The sequence below is a fragment of the Dendronephthya gigantea genome, unplaced genomic scaffold, assembly GCF_004324835.1.
Source record: "Dendronephthya gigantea isolate DGI-Jeju-01 unplaced genomic scaffold, DenGig_1.0 000002F, whole genome shotgun sequence".
Taxonomy (NCBI): domain Eukaryota; kingdom Metazoa; phylum Cnidaria; class Anthozoa; order Malacalcyonacea; family Nephtheidae; genus Dendronephthya; species Dendronephthya gigantea.
This window is the reverse complement of record NW_021163012.1, coordinates 1811949-1839521: the sequence shown is the minus strand read 5'-3', so window position 1 is coordinate 1839521 and position 27573 is coordinate 1811949. Positions and strand designations below refer to the sequence as shown.

At 36.3% G+C, this 27573-nt stretch overlaps 2 protein-coding genes across 4 annotated transcripts in view; both read right to left on the bottom strand.

Annotated features, from left to right (window-relative positions):
- Positions 1–275, bottom strand: part of LOC114533086 — an 89972-nt gene extending 89697 nt beyond the window's left edge. For all 3 annotated transcript variants that reach the window (XM_028554671.1, XM_028554681.1, XM_028554677.1), the window contains exons 1-2: positions 238–275; positions 83–130 (exon numbers count right to left, since the gene is read on the bottom strand). The gene's annotated coding sequence lies outside the window, so the exon portion shown is untranslated. The remainder of the gene's footprint in view (positions 1–82; positions 131–237) is intronic.
- On the bottom strand, positions 23–27570 carry LOC114533247. The gene is made up of 84 exons (XM_028554752.1): positions 27495–27570; positions 26280–26597; positions 25724–26005; positions 24833–25276; positions 24015–24349; positions 23504–23723; positions 23047–23296; positions 22616–22929; positions 22486–22515; positions 21779–22351; positions 21513–21617; positions 20857–21402; positions 20615–20647; positions 20079–20296; positions 19472–19790; positions 19172–19255; positions 19056–19073; positions 18691–18840; positions 18502–18592; positions 17923–18088; positions 17643–17700; positions 17446–17478; positions 17064–17234; positions 16778–16868; positions 16430–16595; positions 16227–16290; positions 16029–16049; positions 15644–15790; positions 15384–15483; positions 15101–15266; positions 14942–15005; positions 14772–14819; positions 14599–14664; positions 14332–14510; positions 14085–14230; positions 13840–14012; positions 13678–13710; positions 13376–13551; positions 13091–13236; positions 12723–12895; positions 12584–12631; positions 12301–12473; positions 12068–12213; positions 11576–11742; positions 11441–11470; positions 11139–11311; positions 10815–10960; positions 10305–10477; positions 9954–10097; positions 9658–9836; positions 9411–9556; positions 9140–9312; positions 8942–8974; positions 8640–8815; positions 8375–8520; positions 8071–8243; positions 7832–7879; positions 7471–7643; positions 7249–7394; positions 6888–7054; positions 6654–6683; positions 6305–6477; positions 6054–6199; positions 5801–5973; positions 5324–5407; positions 5170–5205; positions 4838–5016; positions 4501–4646; positions 4227–4399; positions 4076–4108; positions 3697–3872; positions 3457–3602; positions 3103–3275; positions 2889–2948; positions 2429–2601; positions 2209–2354; positions 1808–1974; positions 1658–1687; positions 1273–1445; positions 799–944; positions 491–663; positions 238–366; positions 83–130; positions 23–27 (listed from the first exon to the last, which is right to left on the bottom strand). Exons 1-84 carry the CDS (start codon positions 27568–27570, stop codon positions 23–25), a joined length of 12471 nt encoding a protein of 4156 aa, XP_028410553.1.
- Between the last annotated feature and the right edge of the window lie 3 nt (positions 27571–27573).

The window sequence follows — 27573 nt, the reverse complement described above, 5'->3', positions numbered from 1 at the left end:
AAGATAAACAATACCAAGTTTTTTATGCTAAGGAGCATAACATGATGCAGCTGAAATACATAAGCAAAACAAAATTGTGTACCTGGCTTTAGGAGAGGTCGTGGTCGTGGTCGTGGACGTGGGCGTATCCCTAAAAAATTATATGATTTGTATGTTCAAATTACACTAAAACATCATCAAGGTTCTTGAAAAGACAACATATTGATACCAGAGGATGATAGATAGGTTATTGCATACCTGGCCTTGGCCTTGGCCTTCGTCCTGGCCGTGGCCTTGGCCTTCGTCCTGGTCGTGGCCTTGGCCTTCGTCCTGGCCGTGGCCGTGGCCGTGGCCTACGTCCTGGTGTTGGACGTGGTCTTCTTCTTCCTAAAAAAACAAATTGTTTCTATTCAAACACTTATTATATAATGTCATTGTTATTTGCTAATATATCATTAATACTTCATTAGCAGATCACCTCATTAAAAGAGAAGAAGTATTATTTGCTTACGCGGTGGTCTAACGAAAATATTTTTCTTTGAAATTGGTGTGGTACGTTTGGAGTGAGGTTTTCTTACACCAACACTAACATGATCACCACCACCACCTTCTTTCATTACAACCTCCATGAAATAGACTCTTCCCCTTTGTAGTTTTATTGGCCTTGATTTTTGTGATCGGTCTCTACAAGAATGATGCAATAAAATTTCTAGATTTGAACAATTTGTTTTATGTACAAAGCTAAATCATACCAATCATAATGAATTTACTAGTGTTAATTCACTATGGCACATAAATATACAAAAAATGATATTATACTTGTTCCATTGATTAGGGTTTGTCCATAGACTTTTCTTAAAACGAATGATCCGCCTGAGATATCTCGGACTACGGTTTCGACTGATTCTCATTCTACATTCATCATCACCAGCAACATAAAATGTATAGTACCCTGTTCGAGGTGCCTGCAGGTAAAAAAATGTACTTGATATCCAATTAAGGGTGTTTTAACCCTTTTCATAATGATATCAAATGCTGAAAGTCCGATGTTACACGAAGTTTGACTGGCTCGACAGTTTTGTGGAGCCAATCAAATTTTGTGTAACATCAGAAGCATTTGACATCATTATAAGAAAGGTCAGTTCATATAAAAAATATTCTCCCCGATCTATTTCAGTAGCCCTTACAAGTATTTATTATGTAAAGAACAATGATGGACACAAGGCAATTGTCTTTCACAAATCATGTTCACAAACCAAAACATTTAGTCATTTGGCAAAGATGGTTTCCTACCCTATAATATGCAGTTAGACGCAACCCATAGTTGTCATCAATATTCACTGGTGATTTCAAACCAGGTACATTGATTGTTACATCAGGTTTTCTTGGGTAACGGGGATTGCGAATTAAAGCACCCAAATGGTTTGATCCTATCCTTGTCCACATTTGCATTCTTGCTCCTCTCACTATTGTAAGAAATAATTCATTTTATCAAATGCAAACATAAAAGTTTAAGATTGGAAATTTTTGAACAAATAACCATGCATTATCTTCTCCCAAATATCTTTTGCATTACAAACTGGTGTATAAAAAAAATTTAGATGTTTTACTCAATTAATTCAACCAGTTTTTGTTTGTCAATAAAATAATATATTTGCATAGATCAAACTTAGCATACCAAATCTAGGTCTTCGTATCATGCGTCGAACTAAAAAGAGGAAGTGAAAAAGATCAGCAAAACAACATGGAATCATTAGATAAATTCTGTCATTGTAATCATATATCATGGATAATCAATTCATTCACATACAAATATCATCTATCTCACCTGGAGGAATCATGTATAGATATCTACCAGGAATGGGCTTGATTCCTCTTCCTGTTTTCATACCAACACTTATGTGATCTCCACCACCACCTTCTTTCATCAAAGCTTCCATGTAATACACTCTTCCACGATAAAGGCGGATTGGGGGAGCCCTTTGAGATTTATGTCTATATAAAAGTCATACATGGTGAAAGTAAACTTAGGATACGAAAATTACCTACGCCTAAGTAGAGCAAATAGTTAATAAAATTGGTGAAACTAATACAGTAAAGTAACAAGGTGAAGATGTGATACTTTTGCAAAAAATCAAGTTGTTCAGTTTGAAACAGAATGATTACAAATTTTACAAATTTAGGACTTTTTTGAAAGATCAACAGAAATGGGAAATTGAGCCAACTCACTTTTTCCATTGGTTTCGTCCAGTGGCTAATCCTTTCGGGAACATAACAATCATTCGTAAATTTCTCCGTGTATGATCAGTACTTATGGACAACCGGCACTGATCATCTCCAGCAACATAGAACAGATATCTACCAGTTCTTGGAGGCTGGAATATACAAGTTAAAGTCAAGTATTATATAACACTTGTGTAATATTATGGCACTTTATCAAACCACCTACCACAAAGTATGTTCTCAATCGCAATCCATAGTTGTTTCCTTTATTCACAGGAGACATAAGTTGTCTAATTTTTACAGCTTTATTAGGCTTTCTTGGGAATCGTGGGTTAGTAATCAGATTTGATAATTTATTTCCCCCAATTCCATTCCATCTCTCCATCATCACACCACGTACTAAAGAGGAATGAGATATAAAGCTATAAATGTGTTTCACTTCAATTTCCAATTTCCAATTTCCAAGAGATAGTTCTCATGCAAACATAAACCACACAGAAAACAGAGTAAATAACAAAGATGCTTTTACAATTTTTATATCTCTCGCGCTTTAAGTATATTCCTAATGGAAAATTATACTGGAAAAAAATTAAAAGAGGTTTACATGATTATAAATCACTAAACTCATTAACCTTTCAATGAAATAAATTACTTTTAATCAAATTCATTTATTGCAAATTGCATACTTGGTCGTCTTTGTCCACTAGGCTTTCTTCCTGGTCCCTTTCCAGGTCTTCGACTACGTCCTAAATAACATGAATTTGAAGTGAAGTACACCCAAAACAGAATTAATAAAGCAAAAGCAATAACTAAAGCAACAACAAATGGGCAACAAAAATAAATATGGATACTGTTATAAATATGGAACAAACAGGGGAGCAATAGACACAACTAATTCACCTGGAGGTCTCTGGTAAAGATTTCTCTTTGAAACAGGCCTGATGCCTCCTCTGCGAGGTATTTTTACACCAACACTGAGATGGTCACCACCACCACCTTCCTTCATTACAACCTCAATGAAATAGACTTTTCCTCCATTCAACCTAAGCGGTCCTGACTTTTGAGTTCTGTCTCTACAATGGTGCATTGAACATAAATTATTCATTTATATCTTCCATGCTCATATTGATGACATATTCATAATTAGACTATAATTGCAATAAAGAAAATTACTGCTTTGTATTATTGAAAAAAAAAATTGTAATACACATCATCATTGACATATACATCATTATTAAGCATACTAAAACATACTTATTCCACTGGTTTGGATTTGTCCAAAGGTTCCTCCTAAAACGTATGATCTGTCGCAGATATCTTGGACTGCGGTTCCTACTGATTCTCATTCTACATTCATCATCACCAGCAACATAGAATACATATTGTCCTGTTCTAGGTGCCTATAATGGCCCAAACATATTGTTAATTAGTCAAGTCTAGAGAATTATTGTTTAGTTCAACTCCCATGTTTATATTATACTTTTAATAACATACCCTATAGTAGGCAGTAAGACGAAGACCATAGTTATCATCAATGTTCACTGGTGTCCTTAAACCAGGTATATTAATGGTCATGTCAGGTCTTCTTCGCTTGTATCGAATGTTGCGAAGTAAAGCATTCAAGTGGTGAGATCCAATCCTAGTCCACATTTGCATTTTTACACCACGTACTAAACAGGATGAAAGTAAAACAAAATATAATAATCATAAACACATAAAGAATTGATTAACATTGAAACATCAAACATGGCAATTCTATGGACCACAATACTAGTGTTTCAAATAATTTTACTTGGTGGTTAGATTCCCTGCAGAAATCAAAATGTTTCTTCCAAAATGTTATTATTCTAAATTATTAGAATTCTGTACTTACTTGATCTTCTGCGAATAGGCCTCACATAACGAGCTGTGAAAAAGAGCATTAGTAAATGAGTATTGAATTTAGCACAGAATTTACAGAAGTTTCCACAATTTAATGATTTAAAGAGAATCATTGGAGAATCATCACTCTACAATTTATTTACCTGGAGGAATAACATAGAGATTTTTTCCTGATATTGGTCTTTGAAGACGTCCACCAGGAATTCTTACTCCAACACTGAGATGGTCAGGTCCCCCAGCATCTATCATCAGAGCCTCAATGAAATAGACACGACCACTTCTCAAAAAAACTGTTGATGACCGCTGAGATCTATGTCTATAGTATTAAAAAATAAGAAATACTCAACATACATTTTTCGGATAAACAAAAGTGCATATTACATAACCATAAAAAAGTTGACAATGTTTAATCAATACTTGTTCCATTGGTTATTTCTAGTCCACAATCCTTTAGGAAACATTGCAATCATCCTCAAGTTTTGTGAGGTATAATCACTGCTGATGGACAGTCTACATTGGTCATCCCCAGATAGGTAGAATGTGTATCGTCCTGAACGTGGGGCCTGAAACAAGTGTATATGCATTGTTAGTGGCTATGAAATGTATATATATGTATGTATATATATGTATATCTATGTATATATATGTATACATAACATATATATATATATATATATATATATATATATATATATATATATATATATATATATCTGAGATATGGTCAATATAAAATTGCTACACAGAAACCCACCTTATAATAAGCAGTTAATCTAACACCATGACGGTTGCCACTATTTGGAGGAGCTACAAGACTTCTTAATTTTTTTGTTCGAGTAGGTCTTTTAGGATAACGTCTGTCAGAAAGCAGTGTTGACAAAACATGCACATTCCCTCTTAAGTTGTTCCAAATCTGCATTGTTGCTCCACGAACTAAAATGGGTGTGACATTGACACATGAGCACTAACTATCATGACAAACCATCCATTACTGTTGAGAAATATTACTGTTGAGGTCATTCTACAACTTTTTTTGAAAACATATGATGCAGAAATTGAATACATGAGTACTGTACTGTACTGTACCTGGCTTTAGTATAGGCCTTGGTCTTGGACAAACAGCTGCAATATTAAAAAAGATAATATATTGTTTTCTTTTGGACTTAGTACTCTATGTTTTTAGTTACAGCTGCAACATTTTTGGAGCACTTTCTTAATTTTAAGAAAAAATTGCCCATACTTGGCCTAGGTCGTGGTCTACGGTTTGGTACACCTCTTGGTGGTTTAGGGCCGGGCCTACGACCTGGTCCACGTTTTCTCCTTCCTGAAAAACCAAATTAAATTAATAAAGAGGAGTAACTCATTTTAACTAAAAACTAAATTAAATTAATAAAGAGGAGTAACTCATTTTAAGTACATTAAAAACAAATAAACAGCCTTTGGATCATAAAATTAAAATAATTAAATGTTTATGGTTTTCTGTGATAAAAAAGGCAGGAAAATAAGATCTTTAAGAACAAACTGGGAGTTTTATGAAATGCGAATTTGTTCCTCCAAGAGGAGTTCAACCCATGGTGAAGTACAGTAATACAGTTGCAATTATAAGAGCACAGGTGGTCTCTATTATCATACATGGTAGTCTGATGAAAATGTCTCTCTTGGAGATAGATCTGGTACGTCTTGAACGAGGTGTTCTAACTGTGAAATATAATAATACCTGGTGGTCTGATGAACATATCCCTCTTTGAAATAGGTCTGATACGCTTTGAACGAGGTTTTTTAACTCCAACACTAACATGATCTCCACCACCACCTTCTTTCATTACTACCTCCATGAAATAAACTCTTCCTCTTTTTAGCTTTATTCGTCTTGACTTTTGTGACCGATCTCTGCAAGGAAAACACAATTGTAGCCAGAATTTCAAGTTACTTGCTATTGGTATAATGTAAATAAATTGACACTAGCATACTTGTTCCATTGGTTTGGATTGGTCCAAAGATTTCTTCTAAAACGTATGATCTGCCGTAGATTTCTTGGGCTATGGTTTCTACTGAGTCTCATTCTACATTCATCATCACCAGCAACATAGAATGTGTAATAACCAGTTCGAGGTGCCTAAACAAAATCATATATCAATTATCCTTAAAAATTCTTAGGCTTTAATTTACCAATGTTATAAAAAAAAACTGTTTTAATGTAAGATAAAGATAGCTTATTCACCCTATAATATGCAGTTAGACGTAATCCATAGTTGTCTCCGATGTTCACTGGTGATTTTAAACCAGGTACATTGATAGTCATGTCAGGTCTTCTAGGGTAACGGGAGTTGCGAAGCAAGGTGTTCAAATTATTAGATCCAATCCTTGTCCACATTTGCATTTTTGCTCCTCTCACTGTTGCAAATAATTACAAAACAGAATGCATAATGTACTTTTCAATTGTCATGAAATTAAGAAAAGTAAGAGTAAGAGTGTCATTCAATTTTGACTTATCCACAGTTTAAGTTAAACAGGCTTGATACAACTGGCCCCTGATGTGTTATAGTTACATTACACAAAGTTATACATACCAAACTTAGGTCGTCGAATTGTACGTCGAACTAAATAAAAAATTTGGAAAAATGCTTAACAACATGACACACAAAGCTTGCAAAGATTTGCAACACATTTATCCTTGGAAAAATTAATCAGGATAATGGATTTACACAAATCGTGCATTGAATGGGTATGAACTGTTAGTAAAATGAAAAAGTTTGTTGATTGTTGATACTTGGTCATTGACAGCATTAAACCATGTATCTCACCTGGTGGAACCGTGTAAAGATATTTGCCAGGAATGGGTCTGATTCTTCTTCTCATCCTCATTCCAATACTGATGTGATCTCCACCACCGCCTTCTTTCATTAAAGCTTGCATGTAATACACTCTTCCACGATAAAGGTGGACTGGAGGAGACCTCTGAGATCTATGTCTATAAATACAGTAACAGTTAACTTAAAATATAGAAACGCATTTTGGTATCATTTACTGTTAAAATCAAATGTTCCACAGTTGAAAAAATCTAAAGCATATTAGAAAAAGTATGATTTGCTCTTTTTTCAGATTGACTCAATGAAATAGACCAGTTTGGATCTAAACATATGAGATAATGAGACAACGGCTTACTTATTCCATTGATTTCGTCCAGTTGCTAATCCCTTTGGGAACATGACAAGCATCTGCAAATTTCTACGTGTATGATCTGTACTTATGGAGAACTGACACTGATCATCCCCAGCAACATAGAACACATATCGGCCAGTCCTTGGTGGCTAAAATATAATAGGTATCAAGGCATCAATTTTGTATCAACTAAGCTTAAAAAGAAAATCTTGCCTAACAAATTACCACAAAATATGTTCTCAATCGCAATCCATAGTTGTTTCCCTTATTGACAGGTGACACCAGATTTCTTATTTTCACACGCTGATTAGGTCTTCTTGGATATCGTGGATTGGTAAAAAGACGCCACAGTTCATTTCCTCCAATTCCATTCCATCTTTCCATTATAACACCTCGCACTGAACACAAATAACATAAAAATAATGAAATACTGCTCTGGAAAAATTCATATTCCACATTGATACTGTACTAATTTTTCTCTGAAAAAAGTAAAGAGAGAGAGAGGATATAGTGTGCCCAGAAAGTAAAGGAAATGCTAAATTCCTAAAATCACTAAAATAGGTAAAAAAAACTCTATTATGCATACTTGGTGGCCGTTTTGGTCTGGGCAATCTTTGTGGTCTTCCTCGTTGTCCTAAATAACAAACACTTCTAATAAATGTCTACTATGAAAAAAGGAATATGTTTTGTTGCAGGTTGTAGGTAGAAGAGTATTAAAGACAAAATAGACAGCAATAACAACAATAGCGAAATCAAGGAACAATTAATACAGGGTGAAATATCAGAAAAACAATGGGAACAATATTAACAAAATAAAAGTATTACTTGGTAATCTTCGGTACAGATTTCTCCTTGAAATAGGTCTGATTCCCCTTACACCTGTTCTTTTTACTCCAACACTGAGATGATCACCACCACCACCTTCTTTCATTACCACCTCAATGAAATAGACTTTCCCTCTTTTCAACCTTAGGGGTCTTGACTTTTGTGATCGGTCTCTGCAAGGATAATAATTATATTTTGTGTATGTACTATACATGAATCTGCAATTTGTATAATTAAAGATTCAACACAATAACGCATGTATATTGTGTGAACCATATAATGCTTTTCGTAACAACAAACATACTTATTCCATTGATTTGCATTTGTCCAAAGATTCTTCCTAAAACGTATAATCTGTCGAAGAAATCTTGGACTTTGGTTTCTACTGATTCTCATTCTGCATTCATCATCACCAGCAACATAGAATATGTATTTCCCTGTTCTAGGTGCCTGAACAAGAACAATTCATTTTTAATTTTCATTGCTCTGTATAAATGGTTAGTAAAAGCAATTTCCCATCTAAACTTCAGTATAGTGAAGTTAAATTTATGCCATTGTTGATAACCCACCCTATAGTAGGCAGTCAGACGTAGACCATAGTTGTCATCAATGTTCACAGGTGTCTTTAAACCAGGTATATTAATGGTCATGTCAGGTCTTCTTTGCTTGTATCGAATGTTGCGAAGAAGTGCATTCAAATGGTGGGATCCAATCCTAGTCCACATTTGCATTTTTACACCACGTGCTACAATGAAAAAATATAAAAAATCACCATATAACAAAAAATAACAGCTTTGTGTGCACCATGACTAAAATGTTCATCTCCATAAATTCTAATGATTATAACCTATTGGAAATAACATTTACTAACTTGATCTCCTGCGAATAGGCTGTACGTAACGAGCTAAAAAAAGAATTACATGTAATGCAAAAAATAGAATATTCATGAAAATCAGTTAGGCTTCTCTGTTGAAACACATATGCAGTGCAACTTTTACTTCTAACAAAGTCACAAGATATATTAGATTGGTCAGAATTAAAAAAAAAACTCTTGGGACATGTACTTTACCTGGTGGAATGATGTAGACATTTCTTCCTGATATTGGTCTTTGAAAACCTCGACCTGGAATTCGTACTCCAACACTAAGATGGTCAGGTCCCCCAGCATCAATCATCAGTGCCTCCATGAAATAGACACGACCACTCCTCAAATAAACTGTTGATGATCGCTGAGACCTATGTCTATGGCACAAAAATATTTAAGAAATGTTCAACATTTTCCTGATAAAAATGCATGTTACTTAACCCGTAAAGAAAAGTTAGTTATGTTAAATGCATACTTGTTCCATTGGTTACGTCTAGTCCACAACCCCTTAGGAAACATTGCAATCATCCTCAAGTTTTGTGATGTATAATCACTGCTGATAGATAATCTACATTGATCATCACCACTTAGGTAGAATGTATATCGTCCAGATCTGGGGGGCTAAAAGAAGTGTAGATATCATTGTTGACAGTTAGAGACATATATACAAGCATTATAGTTATCTAAGATATAAGAAATAAAAATATTCTATTTAAACAAACCTTATAATAAGCTGTCAATCTCACACCATGACGATTGCCGCTATTTGGAGGGGCTACAAGGTTTCTCAATTTTCTTGTTCGAGTAGGTCTTTTGGGATAGCGTCTGTCAGCAAACAGTGTTGACAGAACATGTGCATTACCTCTCAGGTTGTTCCAGATCTGCATAGTAGCACCACGAACTTAAATGGATTCAATATTTGTACATAAGTATAGAATAATAGCTAGATCACAGCACAAATTTTTTAATATACAGGAAGAGCTGCATTACAACAACGCAGAAGGAACTATATATGTACCTGGCTTTAGAATAGGTCTAGGTCTTGGTCGCGGTCTTCGTCCAGGTCTTCGTCCAGGTCTTCGTCCAGGTCTTCGTCCAGGTCTTCGTCCAGGTCTTCGTCCAGGTCTTGGTCGAGGACGGGGCCTTGGTCTCGGATGTCTCCCTAGTAAATATATAATATAAGAGAGTCAATGCTTAAGTCTTTTCACTATACAACATTTTTTCATGCAATAAAGGTGTATCAGGTAATGGATAAGGTATATTGGCTATCATACTAGAAAAATAAATCTATTTGAAATTTAAAACTCTGGAACTTATTGTCTATGAAAATCAATGACAGGAGGATAAAATGTTCATAATTTTCCCCTACTTGGAGGTCTGGTGAAAATATCTCGCTTTGAAATAGGTCTGGTACGTCTTGAACGAGGTCCTCTTACTCCAACACTAACATGATCACCACCACCACCTTCTTTCATTACAACCTCCATGAAGTAAACTCTTCTTCTAATCAGCCTGATACGTCCTGACCTTTGCGATCGGTCTCTACAAGAGAAACACATTCACACAAATTAACAGTACGGTCTTAATAAAAGTAAATACAAACAAAATAAAATATTGCCTAATATAAATTAATTTGAGATATTACAGAAATCCCTTTTATAAAATATACTAACAATTGCCAAAACACACAGAAACCTTTTAAAAAACAATTGTGAAAACATACTATCATTACAGTCAAGGTAGAAGAATGATAAAACAGGATATTTAATTTAAATAGTTTCTGTGATCAAACAGAACTCCTCTGCTTTCCAAACATTCATCCTGTTACAAATGTACAAAAACAAGGTCTAGAAATACAAAATAGAAAACAAAAATATACTTGTTCCATTGGTTTGGATTGGTCCAAAGATTTCTTCTAAAACGTATGATCTGTCGTAGATATCTTGGGCTACGGTTTCTACTGATTCTCATTCTACATTCATCATCACCAGCCACATAGAATGTATAATACCCTGTTCGAGGTGCCTAAAGCAGAAAAAGTATGAATATATGCTGTGAAGTCCAAACTAGCCAGATCCTACAAAGGGAAAATTAGAATAATGCAACTCCAAAAATAATCTTTCAAATATTCACTTATACTATTATATTTGACCTGCACGAAATTAGGTCATTGGATTTGATTGGATGTTTAACTATTTCCTACCCTATAATATGCAGTTAGACGCAATCCATAGTTATCAGCAATGTTCACTGGTGATTTCAAACCAGGTAGATTGATAGTCATATCAGGTCTTCTGGGGTAACGCCGATTGCGAAGCAAGGCATTCAAGTGATGTGATCCAATTCTTGACCACATTTGCATTTTTGCTCCTCTAGCTGTTAATGGTACAGTAAAAGGTAAATGGAATAGGAATGGTCACCACATAAACGGTAGCATAAAAATCATCTAGAATGCACTATCAATTAAGATAGATCTCTTAATGCTGACTAATAATTTTAACATACCATATCTAGGTCTTCGAATTCTGCGTCGAACTAGCAAAGAAATGTTAATTTAATTTTTATACATCCAGCGCATCTGGTGCTTTTCAGTACACATAAAGGATTTTTTTTAATAAATTAACAATACCATGTTTTTACCTGGTGGAACCATGTAAAGATAACGACTAGGAATGGGTCTGATTCTTCTTCTTACTCTCATACCAACACTGATGTGATCTCCGCCACCACCTTCTTTCATTAAAGCTTCCATGTAATACACTCTTCTGCGATTAAGGTGCACTGGAGGAGACCTCTGAGATTTATGTCTAGAAAAATCATAAGTAATGAAGAGTATTAAATACTTACGTGGTGTACCTGCAAGCTACATTACTTATTGACTGTCACCATGCAAACATACAAGAATATTAATAAGCAAGCTATAAACAAATGTTTAAACATGCCAAGTCAAATGTTTCAAGCTTAAAAATGCACATTTCATGTTTGTTTTCAATCAATATTGCCTAGGTTCAATACAGTTTTGCATACTTTGTGTCTATTGCTGAAAATTAAAATGGAAAACTTTTAAGTTTAATAAAGGCAAATAAGTTCAAAATAGATTATTTACTTTCTAATTCGTAAGTACATCTTTACCTGTTCCATTGGTTTCGTCCAGTAGCTAACCCTTTTGGAAACATGACAACTAATTGTAGATTCCTGCGTGTATGATCTGTACTTATTGACAGCTGGCACTGATCATCACCAGCAACATAGAACACATATCTACCAGTCCTTGGAGGCTAAAAATACACAAACTTGGAACTTGCTATTTTGGCTTTAAAATGGTGATTAACACTGCAACAATGGCAATTCCCTTGTCCACTTACCACAAAGTATGTTCTTAACCGCAATCCATAGTTGTTTCCCTTATTGGCAGGTGAGACAAGATTCCTTATTTTTCTAGCTCGATTAGGTCTCCTTGGATATCTTGGATTGGTAATAAGCCGCCACAGTTCATTCCCTCCTATTCCATTCCATCTCTCCATTATGACACCTCGAACTAAACCGAAACCAAAATATATAAACTTAATGCACAGATCTTTTGCACCATTTTTGTATAAGCAATATAAAAAATTAATCTGAACAAATAAGGAAATGGATGTTGCATACTTGGTCGCCGTTTGGGTCTAGGTTGTCTTCCTGGCCTTCTTCGTCGTCCTAAATAATTAAATTAGTAATTTTAATAAAATTAATATAGAAAGTAAGAAGCAACGACATGATTACAAGAGAAAATCAGCAATATATTGACCTGGTGGCCTCTGGTAAAGATTTCTTCTTGAAACAAGTCTAATTCCTCTTCTACGAGGTAATTTCACACCCACACTGAGATGGTCACCACCACCACCTTCCTTCATTACTACCTCAATAAAGTAGACTTTTCCTGTCTTTAAACTAATACGTCCTGACTTTTGTGATCTGTCTCTATAAGAATAATATTTTGCATATATTCAAAATACAATTTCTCACCTTTAATCTGATAATACATATATTCATGCATTTACACTACACTTTATGATAATGTCCTACAGTGGCAAACTTGTATATGAGTACTAAATTAAAATCATTATCCTCAATTCCACTAATGTACAAAATTTAGCCATACTAAAACATGCATACTTATTCCATTGGTTTGGGCTTGTCCAGAGATTCCTCCTGAAACGCACAATCTGTCGAAGATATCTTGGACTACGGTTTCTACTAATTTGCATTCTACATTCATCATCACCAGCAACATAGAACGTATAATACCCTGTTTGCGGTGCCTATGGTAATAAAGTAAATGTTTCCATATAGCTTGAGTAATTGTTGTGTAAAAAAATAATTGTTGTGTAAAAAAATAATTTAGGTTTAGCTGTTGTCAATTCACACCACATTGTATCAAACTCAAATTCAATAACTTACTCTATAGTAGGCAGTCAAACGTAGACCATAGTTATCATCAATGTTGACAGGTGTCTTTAAACCAGGTATATTAATGGTCATGTCAGGTCTTCTTTGCTTGTATCGATTGTTGCGAAGAAGTGCATTCAAATGGTGGGATCCAATCCTAGTCCACATTTGCATTTTTACACCACGTACTAATATGAAAAAATATAAAAAATCACCATATCACAAAAAATAACAGCTCTGTGTGCACCATGACTAAAATGTTCATCTCCATAAATTCTAATGATTATAACCTATTGGAAATAACATTTACTAACTTGATCTCCTGCGAATAGGCTGTACGTAACGAGCTAAAAAAAGAATTACATGTAATGCAAAAAATAGAATATTCATGAAAATCAGTTAGGCTTCTCTGTTGAAACACATATGCAGTGCAACTTTTACTTCTAACAAAGTTTCTCTTGGGACATGTACTTTACCTGGTGGAATGATGTAGACATTTCTTCCTGATATTGGTCTTTGAAAACCTCGACCTGGAATTCGTACTCCAACACTAAGATGGTCAGGTCCCCCAGCATCAATCATCAGTGCCTCCATGAAATAGACACGACCACTTCTTAAATAAACTGTTGATGATCGCTGAGACCTATGTCTAGGGCACAAAAAGATTTAAGAAATATTCAACATTTTGCTGATAAAAAAGTTAGTTATGTTAAATACATACTTGTTCCATTGGTTACGTCTAGTCCACAACCCCTTAGGAAACATTGCAATCATCCTCAAGTTTTGTGACGTATAATCACTGCTGATAGATAATCTACATTGATCATCACCACTTAGGTAGAATGTATATCGTCCAGATCTGGGGGGCTAAAAGAAGTGTAGATATCATTGTTGACAGTTAGAGAAATATATACAAGCATTATAGTTATCTAAGACATGAGAAATAAAAATATTCTATTTAAACAAACCTTATAATAAGCTGTCAATCTCACACCATGACGATTGCCGCTATTTGGAGGGGCTACAAGGTTTCTCAATTTTCTTGTTCGAGTAGGTCTTTTGGGATAGCGTCTGTCAGCAAACAGTGTTGACAGAACATGTGCATCACCTCTGAGATTGTTCCAAATCTGCATTGTAGCACCTCGCACTATTTATCATACATATTTAGAGAAAAATATATCAGTTAAGCTGCCAAAGTCAAAGTGCATTTTATATGCCTAAGAGGTGTACTGTACCTGGCTTTAACAGAGGTCTTGGTCTAGGACGAGGTCTTGGTCTAGGACGAGGTCTTGGTAATCTCCCTGGTAATTATATTATGCCCTGATTTAATTTGCATCACCATAGTTTCCCAACAACATGATTGTAGGAAATAATATACTATAAGAGGTTAATAATAGCTGTTGCATACCTGGCCTTGGTCGTGGCCTACGCCCTGGCCTTCGTATTGGTCTTCTCCCTAGTTGTTAGAAAATGCCAAATTAGGAAATTTCACAAGTCAAATTTGCAAATTGAATACTGTGGAATTGCAACTGCTAGTTTAGATATGAAAGCCAAAGTTACATTAGACAAAAAACATACTTGCAGCTGGGAACCGAATTCGAGTATAGATATTACTTGGTCCTCGTCCCTTAGCTCTTTGTACCTGAAATTCCACATAGATCAGATGTGTATCAGCCTAATATTCACATAATTTTACTAATTTTATTTTCAGCCAGAAATCATGAAAGGAATATCTACCCCTTTAACAAATGATTTTCGTCCAGGACCAGTGTAACCAATGTAAGCAAACGAACCACGATATCTTCGTTGTGGTCTTCTCACACCGATTTTACCTAAAGCTCTGTAGGCATTTGATGTCATCCCCCGAGCGCCTTCATCTTGTATTGCAACAAGGACAATTTTCCTTTAATGAAATAGCAAGATGATAGGTTGATATTATTATAAAAAACGGTGTCAGGGATAAATGAGTGTTATAGTTAACTTTACACACAGTTCTTATTCTTTGTTACTCTTTCCATACCTTTTTGAAATTGAGCGCAGGAATTGTCTCATTTGTCTTGCCTTCAAACGGTTTCTACTCCTTGAATGTGTATCAAACGAAGCACGTTTTTCAACAACCCCTTAAGAAATGAACAAATCATGTGATTGTTTATGTTTTCATGAGTTCAATCCACATTCGCAATGACAAAGGGATATTTGTCTTACAGTAACTTGGCCTGACTAATTACTGGAGAACAGGAAGGCTGACTAAAGATTGGTATGTTTGATGTTATTACATACCTGAGAAAGCATCAATAATGACAAAGTTATATCCCCTGGAATGTCTGGATAAGTCTCTACCATTGACTCTTATTACAGCTCTGCCACATCCTGGTCGTCTGCCTGGATCACTGCAACCTTCACTCCTTATCACAATCTTCATTCGCCCTATTATAGAAGTACCAACATGATTAAATTTTTGTTGAAGATATATTTGTGAAAAAAAGAAATAAGTGAAATAACATGGCTAAATTTTAGTTGTTTTCAACTCTTGTAGAAATATTTTAAAAATATTTGATAAAGCTTTTTGTTAGCCTTTTAATCAATAGGAGTGGTTATACTTTATCAGAAATATCAGTTTTCCAAAACCTCTGTGCTAGCAACTTAGCTTTCAACAATTACTTACTTTTTGGTGGTGCAATTTGAGCTAAAAGAAAAAGGAAAGAGTTCAACTGGGCTGTGTTTTCAATAGTGTCATTACGTGCTAATTTAATAGGCCTGTCAGCACATAATCTTTAAAAATACTATCTTAAGTGACATTGGGATTTTCATTTTAGATAATTTGCCTAATTTGCAGAATGAAAAATTATCCGAACTAAGTTACCTGCAACAGGAATTGGTATTCTTGCAGTAAGAGTACTTGGACCACGTCTTCTGCCATTTCGACGCTAAATTGCAAAGATTATGTGTGAAAAATTAACGTGTTACGCGAAATTATAAGTTAAAAAATGCATGGAATAAAAATAAATAACATTTTGCTTTCGTACAAAAGCATGGGTGTAAATAAGCATTGTTGTTTATTCTTACCTGCCTGACCCATCGAGGTTTGCCTGGTCCACTGAATCCAATCAATGCAAAAGAACTACGGTATCTTAATTGAGGATTTCTTGCACCAATTCTTTTTAAGGCTTTGTATGCTAAGTATTTCATTTTTTTACTGCCTTCATCTTGAACTGCAACCAATATTATTTTGCTGCAATGAATATAAAAATGGAAGCTGTAATCTTGTGTCTTTGAATTGAAACTGTTTTAATCACATGCCTAAAGAATAATTCTATAATAGTAAATAAAATTAATTTATTCGAAGACAACTGTTTTAATTTGTTAGTTTAAGTAACACGTCTCCAAGCTCAGTTAGAAAACAAATAATCTTACTTTGGAGAAAGTCCCTTCAAAAATGCCTGCATCTTTGCTGCAGCCGAAGGTCTTCCATGCGTATCAAAATGCCTTCTTCGTTCATATCTCCCTAAATAGTTTGATGCAAGATATAGGAATTGTAGTCAATACTGATACAGCTAATGCCTCAGAGTACATATTTCTGGAATTTATACTCTATTGATTATGGGTTTCACCATTCTGACAGTAAAGCAAACACACCATGGACCAAAACTCTTTCAAACTTTCACTGTGAAAAGCTCTGGGTAGCAAGCATTTCATTTACCTGTCATGCCATTAATAATAAGAATATTGAATCCTCTTCCTCTTGAACCACGTGATGGTGAATAGTCTCTTCCATTAACTCTGAATCTAGCCCTTCCACAGCGAGGCACTCTGCGACCTCTTATTTTGTCATCACAACCTACACTTTGGACATACACTCGAAGTCTTCTTACTGCAAATAAAGGATGAAATAATTATATTCATGCAATATTTCCAAAAAAATATTTCTCCTTCCCTCAGATCACAAAAATCGACTACCCCCCAAATCCAATTATTTCAACAAGTGTTGAGTTTTCTTAGAAGAAAGACCCTAGTCATGCAATGCAATGAATGTTCATGATTTTAGAATATAGTGCTTATAAATTTGGTAAAAGTCGATTTACCTGGACGAGGGCGTGGTAACACAGGACGTGAAACTGAAACGGAAATATTTCATATATTAGGTACGTCAACTCTAAAGCTTAAAATAAGCAAAGGCAATTATCATACATCAAAGAATAAAATAAGAAAAATAAACCTGGAAGATATTATAATGTAATTAGCAAATAGAGTGGATGGCTATACTGGAATATTAATTTACCTTTAACTCGGATGTGAACATTGAGTGTGCTAGGGCCTCGATAGCGTCTTCTGACAACCTAATTTTGATGATGCATGGAACAATTAATTCCACTTGGATTGAGATCGAATGTGCTGAGTGCTTCTGTCAATATACAGTTTCAGATACTATTACAGCACACAACATTTTCATTCTCTAATCCACCCATTCTTTCAAAAGGATTGACAACATGATGAGAATGTAAATAAAGTACTAGTATGATCATTACATGACTACAATAAAAGTTTTTAAGGAGACATACGGTTTTAATATGTTTATTGCTCAGACCACCAGTTTGGCCAACCATTGCTATAGAACCACGATAGTCTCGTACAGAGCGCCTGGCTCCAATACGTCGTAAAGCCTGTCTTGCTCGTGATGTCATGCGACGTTTGCCTTCATCTTGGATTGCAATGAGCACATATTTTCTACAGTTTACCACAGGAAAATAGCAAAGTATGAGCACAGTAGACCACCAACTTATCAACAGTATTAAACTTATAAGCAAATGGGTTCATCTAGTGTAAATATATTTGTCTAGAGTAGTAACAGATTGATACAAAATCAGAGATGAACCTTATGGACCACTGTTTAAAGTGATGTAATTAAAATTTCAGGCCCTTATTTTTTCTACCATAATGGAAAAAACAAAGGGCTGACATGCACATTAGAACTGATAAAGCTATCTAATCAAAAAGTTGGGTAATTTTTAACTTTCCTGCTGTAGTAAAGCTGAAGTAAATAAGAAATTACCCTAGCCGGACAAGAAGAAAAGTTAATACCTCAATAAAAAATAACTAATAGAGTAATCCACTATTTTATTATGTAAAATGTTACCCACCTTCGAGGAAGCCTTCTTAAGAAGTTTACCATTCGATTTGCTGCCCCTCTGGATGCATGGGTATCATAAGACCTTCGCTTTTCAACATTTCCTGAAAATTGGAATAAACTAATATCAACAGGGCAACACCATGAGTGGATAAATTACTGTTAAATTCTAGCAATTTTAATCGGATAAGTTATTTCATACCAGTATTAGAATTGATGACGACAATATTATACCCCCTTCTTTTAGGGGCATAATCTCTGCCATTTATCCTGATAAATGCAACTCCACATGAACCATGGCGGCCTTTATCGTTACATCCTTCACTGATTATTTGAACATTTAATCTCATCCCTGAAGAAACAAACATTTTTTCAATACAAGTAAATACACCCTCATTGCTAATGATAACCATTTTACCAGGCCAAGTCAGGACTTCCTAGTCCAAGCAATTGATATTAGAACTAAACTATATTGTCAATGTGTATTATTGATTTCTCTTCTATAAGAAGAACTTTAGCATTTAAATTATGAATTCAAAGATTGTTTGTGAGTTATAGGCATTGTACCTCGTTTGGGGCGCTTTCCTAAAGGTGGAAAAAAAAAGTGTCAGGATAACAAAATTCAAGGCACAATAGTAAATGGAAACAAGAGCACAAATAGATAGAAGTTGAAATGAATTTACCCTTTGCAGCATTTTTTCCAATAGTTGAAATAGCATTAAGATTAATTCCATTACTGGCTGCACCTGAACCACCAACTCCAATAACTGAATTACAAGAAAATGACACATATTAATGTTCATCTAATATTGGGTTTAACAGTCCGGAGCAAATGCGACAAGCTATAGTTTGAAAAAAACAGCAAAAGTTTTCTATTCCATGTTGATTTCCAACAAATTTCTGCTGCCTCTATGTTTGGGCATTAAAGCCCTGCTTGCAACATTGAACAAGCAACGTTAAAGATATCCTAAATGAAAACTCACCATTATTCAGATTAGAAAGGAAAGATAATATCTGTCGTCTACTCAGTCTTCTAAAATTCCATCCAAACATACAAAATTTCTGTGATGAACATATTTGTCGCAGCTGAGTTCCTCTACCACTACCAATTCCAATGGCAAATATTGAGACTCCACTTAGCTTCATAGTTCTGCCAACAGAGGCAACACGATAACTTCTTGATGCAGTTATAGCAATCAAAATTTGGCTGGCATGCTTTCTTTTGCTTCGTGAAAACATGGCTCGAGCTCTATTCAAAGCACTTGGAACATTGCATCTGCTTGCACGACCAACATAGCCAGTCTATTAAAAAATTTAATATACACAAGATGGATAACAAGATATTGATATAATTTTCTAATTGATTAGCATACCATGAGAGACAGTGTGCTAACAGACTATCTGTCTCTTATGTGTTCCTCAATGACGAATATATGAATCAGGTTTTAATTAGAAAACAATATTTCGGATAGAATTTCCAAGAAGACTAGCCTATAACATTATTGCATGAAAAGGTATCTGAATGTGTAATAAGTAAAGTTATTATTTTATTCAGTATTCAGGAGAAAAATGAACAAAATAGGACTGTACCTTTCCCACTCTTCTGGTCATTGTCAAGACACTCTTACATCTTCTAAAGTTGAACACAACTCGGCTTGATCTATCAGCTATGATGAAACCAGCTCGCACACCACGATGAGAAATACCAGTTGCAGTGAAGATAATCTTGACAATTTCCAAGGCTATTCTGAAGTTTACCTTACCCATAGACTTAGATGCATCTAACACAACAATAATGTCAGCAGCAACTAAAAACAACACAATCACAAAACTATTTTATTCGTCTGAAATAACTAAATTTCCTATAAAATACCTAAGGCAATACTAGTCTAGAATAACCCATTAGCTTGCAAAGCACCTAGGTGAGCCCTACTTTAGTATTTTACTCTTCATTCATCAGAAAAGAGTACTGCCCACTGAATTTCAGTGACAGCTAATATCCTGAAATTGAGGGAATCTAGCTATATTTCACAACGTTATTTGAGGCTTGTTGTTTAGGATTGTGCACAACTCTAGTTTGTGTCATAAGTGCTCTATTCAGCAATTTATGTTTGAAAACAACATACCACTCCCAGCACCACTTGAATACCCAACCAGAGCTGAAATAGAAAAAAAAGTTAGACAGGACTTTAATAGCATGCTTTGTGTTGTAAAATTTGAAGTTGAAGTGAAAGATCATGTCAGAATAGCTTAGGGGAAACATATTTAACATATCCAGGGAAATACTAAAGCATGCGTGATTAGACCTTTTTGCATGTGCTCTTTCTTTTTCAGTACAACTGCATATTAACACAAATATACTGTATACCTTGTCCAATTCGAGTAATCACTGGGCGGATCTTCCTATTCAAACCATTCGCTTGAGAAACAAGTGCCGTAAACCTTGGAGTGGTAGCCATACCATTCAGTGACTGCCGGGAGACTTGTCTGCTTGTTCCAATTGCAAACACCAGTATCCCAGAAATCCTAGCACTACCAGAGGCGGAGAGATACCGCCAGCCACCATAAGATGGGCCATTATGAATAACAATCAAAACATTAGGTATGCCTCTACGTGCAGATCTTCCAAATAGCTGTCTTTGGGCAACTTGAAAACCTGAATGAAGCATCAAGTTCCCTGCAGAATTTCGAACCCGACTGAAAGCCTGATCCAGTTGCCTCACAGTATAGTATGTATTCAAGTTGAACACCATAGTTGCTCTACTGGAACAGGTTACCAATCCAACATGGGTGTCTGCCCTGCCAATAGGAAATGCCTGGTAGATCTTCTTGGCAAAGGCGATTGCTCGAATAAAGCTTCTCGAGTCCATCCTGGATGAGATGTCAATCAGGAATCCTAAATCAACCTTGGTTCCTATAAAAAACACCAACTGTTATATAACACCATAGATTAATACATGACAAAAGACAATATAATGCAGTACAAAGATCAATTCTACTCCAAAATTTATATACAAAACTGACCTGGAGGCATAGCAACAATAGGAATACCACCAGTACCAGGCCGGGGTGGTGGATCAGTTTGCGCAGCATTTGGATTGACACCAACAAGTTCGTTCACAGGTTTAGCTAAAATACCATACAAGATACAATTAGCATGATATGCTTCAGTTACGTACATTGTAATGTGATATGATTTCGAGTGGTCAAGCTATGCTGTGCAATGCCAAAAAGATGAAAAAATTATCCAGAGGTACAGAGTGTAAATATTATATAAACCCTGAGCATACCCATAATAATCTTGTTCACAACTATGGTTAGAATTTTCATCAATCCCATGAAATTAATAGTCATCCTATTTCCTCCAGATGGGGGTGAGGACATGATAGTAAGATCTGTTTGATCAACAATAGGTAAGATTCCAACAGTGATTATTGTGATACCAACTCTTTTGGCAGCTGTGGAAGATCGACGAATACGGCCTCTACTTTTGCCTGCTGTTATAACCACGAGAACATTTGGGGTGTCTTTTCGAGAATACCTTGCAAATATATTTCTTCTTGCAACTCGTATTGCCTTAGCTAGATTGAGATTGCCTCGTTTCTGGCGCAGGCGTCGAATATAGCGCTTCATTGTTCCCTTGTTCCTGGTATTAAAGTTGAAGACAATGCGAGATTGGGTCCAAGCTGATATGAATGCGATCTGAACAGACCTCCTTGAGACTGAAAATGCATCAACGATACCACTGGCAAATGCTTTTAACCGATTGAAGTTTGCTTTAAGGTAATTACGTCTGGTTGTTTTACCCCCCATTCTACTGGCAATGTCAAGAATGATAACCAGGTCGACTGAAACAGATGGTCCTTAAAGAGAAGAAAAAAGATGAAGTTGTTATTATACATTTACCGGAAAATAGGATGTTTTAACATGTGAAAAAATTCAACCAGAGACAAACAGCATCATCTCAATTTTAACGGATCAACACATCAATACTAACTAGATTTCTTCTGCTCAATTGCTCCAGCCTCTGCAAAAAAGATAAATACAGCAAACTAGTGAGTTTCACCTTACATGATTAAAAGCAATGGAGTAAAAATTTTAAAACTAACTATACGTCTTATACTAACCTTTGCACACATCTGATTGCATCTTGCTGATAATGGAGCGCAATTGCCGGAAACCAGCTGTAACAACATGCTTCTTCTTTGGAGAGCTTGCCATAATTTGCAGCTGCCTCCTATTATACCTTTTTCCAATTCCCACAGCATATACAACAACGCCTGCTTTGTGTAAACGTCTCGACATTACGTTTACACGGTCTGAAGATCTACCATCAGTCATAACAATAAGCACTTTGGGACGTCCGCGACGTGCTTTACGTAATACGTCTCTGTAGATTTTCTTTAGTCCTTTTGCTGTGTATGTTCCTCGTCTAGGGTACCTAGATGGTGCCAAATAATTCACTTTGATCCGGTACTTTTTTTGTAGTTTTCCTCTCATTAGCATTTTAAGTGCAACTCCTGTGTCAGACGTCCTTGAGCAAAAGATTTAATCTTACCTTATGCGATCGATTGCTCGATTTACTTGATTTAGATTCGAGTAGGTATCCAGATTGAAGATCAAGGTCGTTTTTGTAGAGAAAACAGTTACAGAGATACGCCCTTGTGATCGGGAGATTGTGAATGAACTGGCAACTTCTTTCACAAAATTTAGGCATCGTTTGAAATTTCCTTTGCCATATGATTCAATGCTTCCAGACCCATCCACTAAAAACATCAACTCTACTTTTGCCTTACAACTCTTAGCACCTGAAAGAGAAAGGAACAATGATGTATAATGATGACAAACCCCTAAAAACATGATATTGGTGGCTTTCTATTTTAATTAAACTGTTTAAACATGAAACAAAAACCGATTTACTTGTAGTTGTAATATGACTACCATCATGAACAATCTATTTTCTATCCATCTTTATGGTAATTCTGTTAAACTTTAACGTAATTCTGTTAACTTACCTTTGCATAAAGTTCTGGTCATAGGTTTTAATGCCTTGGTCAAGCCTGTGAAATCTCGCCTAAATATATGTGCTGAATCCGTTGCCATATATGCAAGTTGTCTGTAACTGTATCTTGAACCAAGGCCAACAGCAAATACTTCTGCTCCACTGGCTTTAAGTCTTTGAGCAGGTCCTCTCACTTTGTCTGCAGATATACCATCTGTCATCACAATTACAACCTGAAACACATTATGCAATAATTCAATCCTTCACAACAGAACCCCCTCCCCTCCTCTTCCGCCCTCCCCAGCAAAATTCACATTCCTTTATGTGATTCCACACCTTCAACAGTTCAATTTCCCTGTCCACTCGCACACTCGACCCAAATTAATCTCACCTCAATTTATCTTCCTACCATTGCTTTAAATTATTCCTAACTTTACTCAATTAACACAGTTCAATTTTATCCCTTTTCACCTACACCTTATCCTATCTTTGCTTTTATCCATTTTATCTGCTCTCCCCTTTACCTTAGACACAGCCTTTCTTGCTTTTCGCATAATACTAGTTTGCACCAACCGCATAGCTGCTCCAAGCTTTGTTCCACCACGCGGATATTTTATTCTCTGTATAGCTTTTGTAACAGAATTCCCATCCCTGTAGGTGTCTAACGAGAATACCGTCCTTGCACGAGTCGAGAACAGCACCATGGCTACTCGCGCTTTGCTAGGAGATATCGTAAACGACCGCTCTACTTGGACGATGAAATTTAAGCATCGTTTGAAGTTTCCGCGTCCAAGAGCCTCAATACTACCAGAACCGTCGAGGACAAAGATGAGCTCAACTGGACTGCTACACACGGGACCTAAAAGAATGGAACAATGGAAGCACTCTTGAAGTCATAAGAAGAAAAAGACCGGCCCACTCAGTGATATTATTAATGATCAGTTACAAAACCCTATGCTGGAGCTTAATATCTGGCAGGGAGTCTCATGTGAAAACTCCGTGCAAAGATCATATCTTCTTTTGTCTCAGCATTAGCTACTTGTTTAGCAGGTAAGTTTGGAACTCTAATGACAAGTTGTTCCTTCAAAAAGTACATAGTACTGTCTTTTTAAAGTCTTTTCCCTATAATAGAGCTTTTCCGTGGAACGACTTGCCAGAGTCCCTCTGATTACCGTTTTCTCCTACAGCGTTTGAAAGTAGCAGTCAGGTTTCCCTATATTCTACACGAGCACACGGAGAACAGTACTTTTTATAGCGTATAATATTCTAATCTTTATGTACTGATAGTTTAGATTCCGTGGTTAAATAAAGTCCGTGTATGGATGCGTATGTATGGCCTTACCTCCAAATGGTGCAATAGCTGGCGGAGGTCGTGGACGACGTCGGCGATTTCTACGTCGTCTACGTCTTCTCCGTCTCCGCTTTAAGCGTCTTCCCCGTCTTCTTCGTCTCCGTCTTAAACGTCTTCTACGTTTGCGAACTCGGCGTCTTCTTCGTCTTCGCTTTACACGTCTTCTGCGTTTCCGACTTCGGGGTCTTCTTCGTCTGCGCTTAACACGTCTTCTTCGTGTCCGCCTTACACGCCTTCTGCGTCTCCTTCTTCGACGTCGTCCTCTTAAAGACTTAATGTACTCGTCAGTGAAAGCTTTTCGTTGGAAGACTCCTTTACAAGCGCTCATTTTTGATTCCGTGGTCTGGGTGGAGGACTTAACTCCGTTTCGAAGGAGGAAAGTGTCAATATCATCTTCCGGTTCATCGTCCTCATCGTCGTCTTCGTCATCATCACCTAGGTAACGGGAATATAAATTTCGATATTCAGTGTCACGTATCTTCTCGTGAAGGTCCAAGAGTGCTGCACCACAGGGCATATGCAAGCGTGACCTGTGGTAAAGCTCTTCTGGGCACTCCTATGATCTCGCACACTGTGTTATATTTCAACTCTACGGCAGACAAGTGTCCAACAGTGATTTGAGAAATGTATCAGCAATCAGCAGATTTACGGGGATGTTTACATGATCCCGCTTACCCGAGATTCAAATGAGATGACTTTGAGGTATTGAAATGAGCATATAACATAAACATGGCAGTCGTGTAGTCATTCCGACAATAGCATGTTCTTGTTTTTGGTTTTATAATAGACTTTTTTCATTACCTCATCCTTCGTTGAATCACGGGTAACCGGGCTCATGTAAACCGGCAACCCCTAAGATGCCAATTTTAATGTCTCTATTACCGTAATTAACAGGCATAACGCTGTCGCTTTTGATCTCTGACTCTCCCAGTACAACGCCAGACGACTTCTTAGATGGATTAGCCGAGGCATCTTCTTCACCAGTTCCTATCAGAGAGGTGCATATATGATTGATTTCCTCAGGCTTGGCAAATCTCCCCAGGTCGTCTCCTCGGCCGATCTTGTTACGTGACGTAGCATAATTCTCATCATCGTCATCAAAGCCGCTATCACCGTGCTTGCTTGATTTTTGACGATTGGGACGATGTTTGGCGGATGACATGGCTAGAATGACAATATTTAAGAAATGAACAGATATAATAGAGGTGAGTGGGTAGACTCACTAAATGAGATCAAAACTACTCGTTAATAAATCTTCTTCATACCAACCAACGTGAAAGGCGGTAAACATGAAGTTTCATTGGCTCCGCAAAAAGAACAAGCCAATTAATCTTCGTGTAACATTAGGCTATTCACAACGTCATTATATGAGGAGAGTCTATTGCCTGAATGTCGAGTTAATATTGTACCATACATGAGACGTATGGTGCATACATACCATCGCTTTGTGCAACGACCGAGGTTCCAGGGCTGTCAGACTGGGCAGAAGATCGCACGTTCTGAACCAGTTGACCGGTTGGATCGGCGTAGCTCTGATTCGCATAGCCCGGGTTGTACTCAACGTTCTGATTGGTCAGTCCTGTGTTGTAGCCGTAACTTTGACCCGCAACGTTTTGCCTGTCCACCAACGGCCCGACGCCATCGTCGGGTGCAACACCCTCGGTCAGGTTTCGAGCAGTCACTTGGGATACGGGGTTCGGTTGAGAGGATGCGGTTAGGGCCGCAAAACGATTGTCCAGTTGTCTTTTAATAGCGTCTAGAAAGAGAGATCAGAAAAACGGTCAGTTCAAGAGAGAACGCATATTAATAAATATCGAGGTAAAAACCTCCAATTTTGGCTTTTGACACGAGTTTTTTTAAAGAACATATTAAATGCATAAAATGTAGTTTCAGTCATTCATAAGATCTATGAGAGCATTTTTAAACTTTGGCTTATCCACCGTTAAGCTAAACGTCTTTCGAACAACCGGCCTCTGGCCATTAAATTCGACTAAATATGTCGACATTTTAAAATGAGATCAATGTTTGGTTGAGAACTGTTTCTGTTTGCTATAGAGTTTGATAACTGTAGGCCAAATTATTTGTATTTTATGCAAAAGTTTAACTAATCTAAGCAGTTCAACTAAATGAAACGCCATGCACGAGATGCATCACTTATGGGAATATGAATCAAGGCAACTCAGTTACTTCCAACCAATTAGGAAAACGACAATGCATCTGGTTTTTCAGAAAATCGCCGAAAAAACTCCCAAAAGTGGGAAAAGACCATTCACGTGAATGCTAAAGACTCTGACAGAAGAACAAACGAGTTTTTAAATGGCAAAAATTTGGTAGTCAAATTGGGAACATTCAAGCGTTTGTCATGACGAAGAGACAATGCCAAATTCATATGGGGTTTCACCCCCTATCGTTTATACACAATGACAAATACATATGAAGAAAAAATCGTTTAAAAAAGGGAACAGTTGATGCAAATTCTTTTGAAGACCTACTCTCAACCCAGACTCAATTCGTATAAATGAAGTCAGCAGTGATTAAGTTAAGATACCTGTCATCTTAAATAATCTCCAAAAGAAAGGTTACTTATGGTAATTATTAAAAAAACACACACAAAAAATTGATCTTTATACATATATATAAAGAAGAAACTCACCCGATTGTTCATCTGAATGAACGAGCCGTGTTCCAAATATGGAAAGTAAATAAATCAAAAAGATTTTGAAATCCATCTT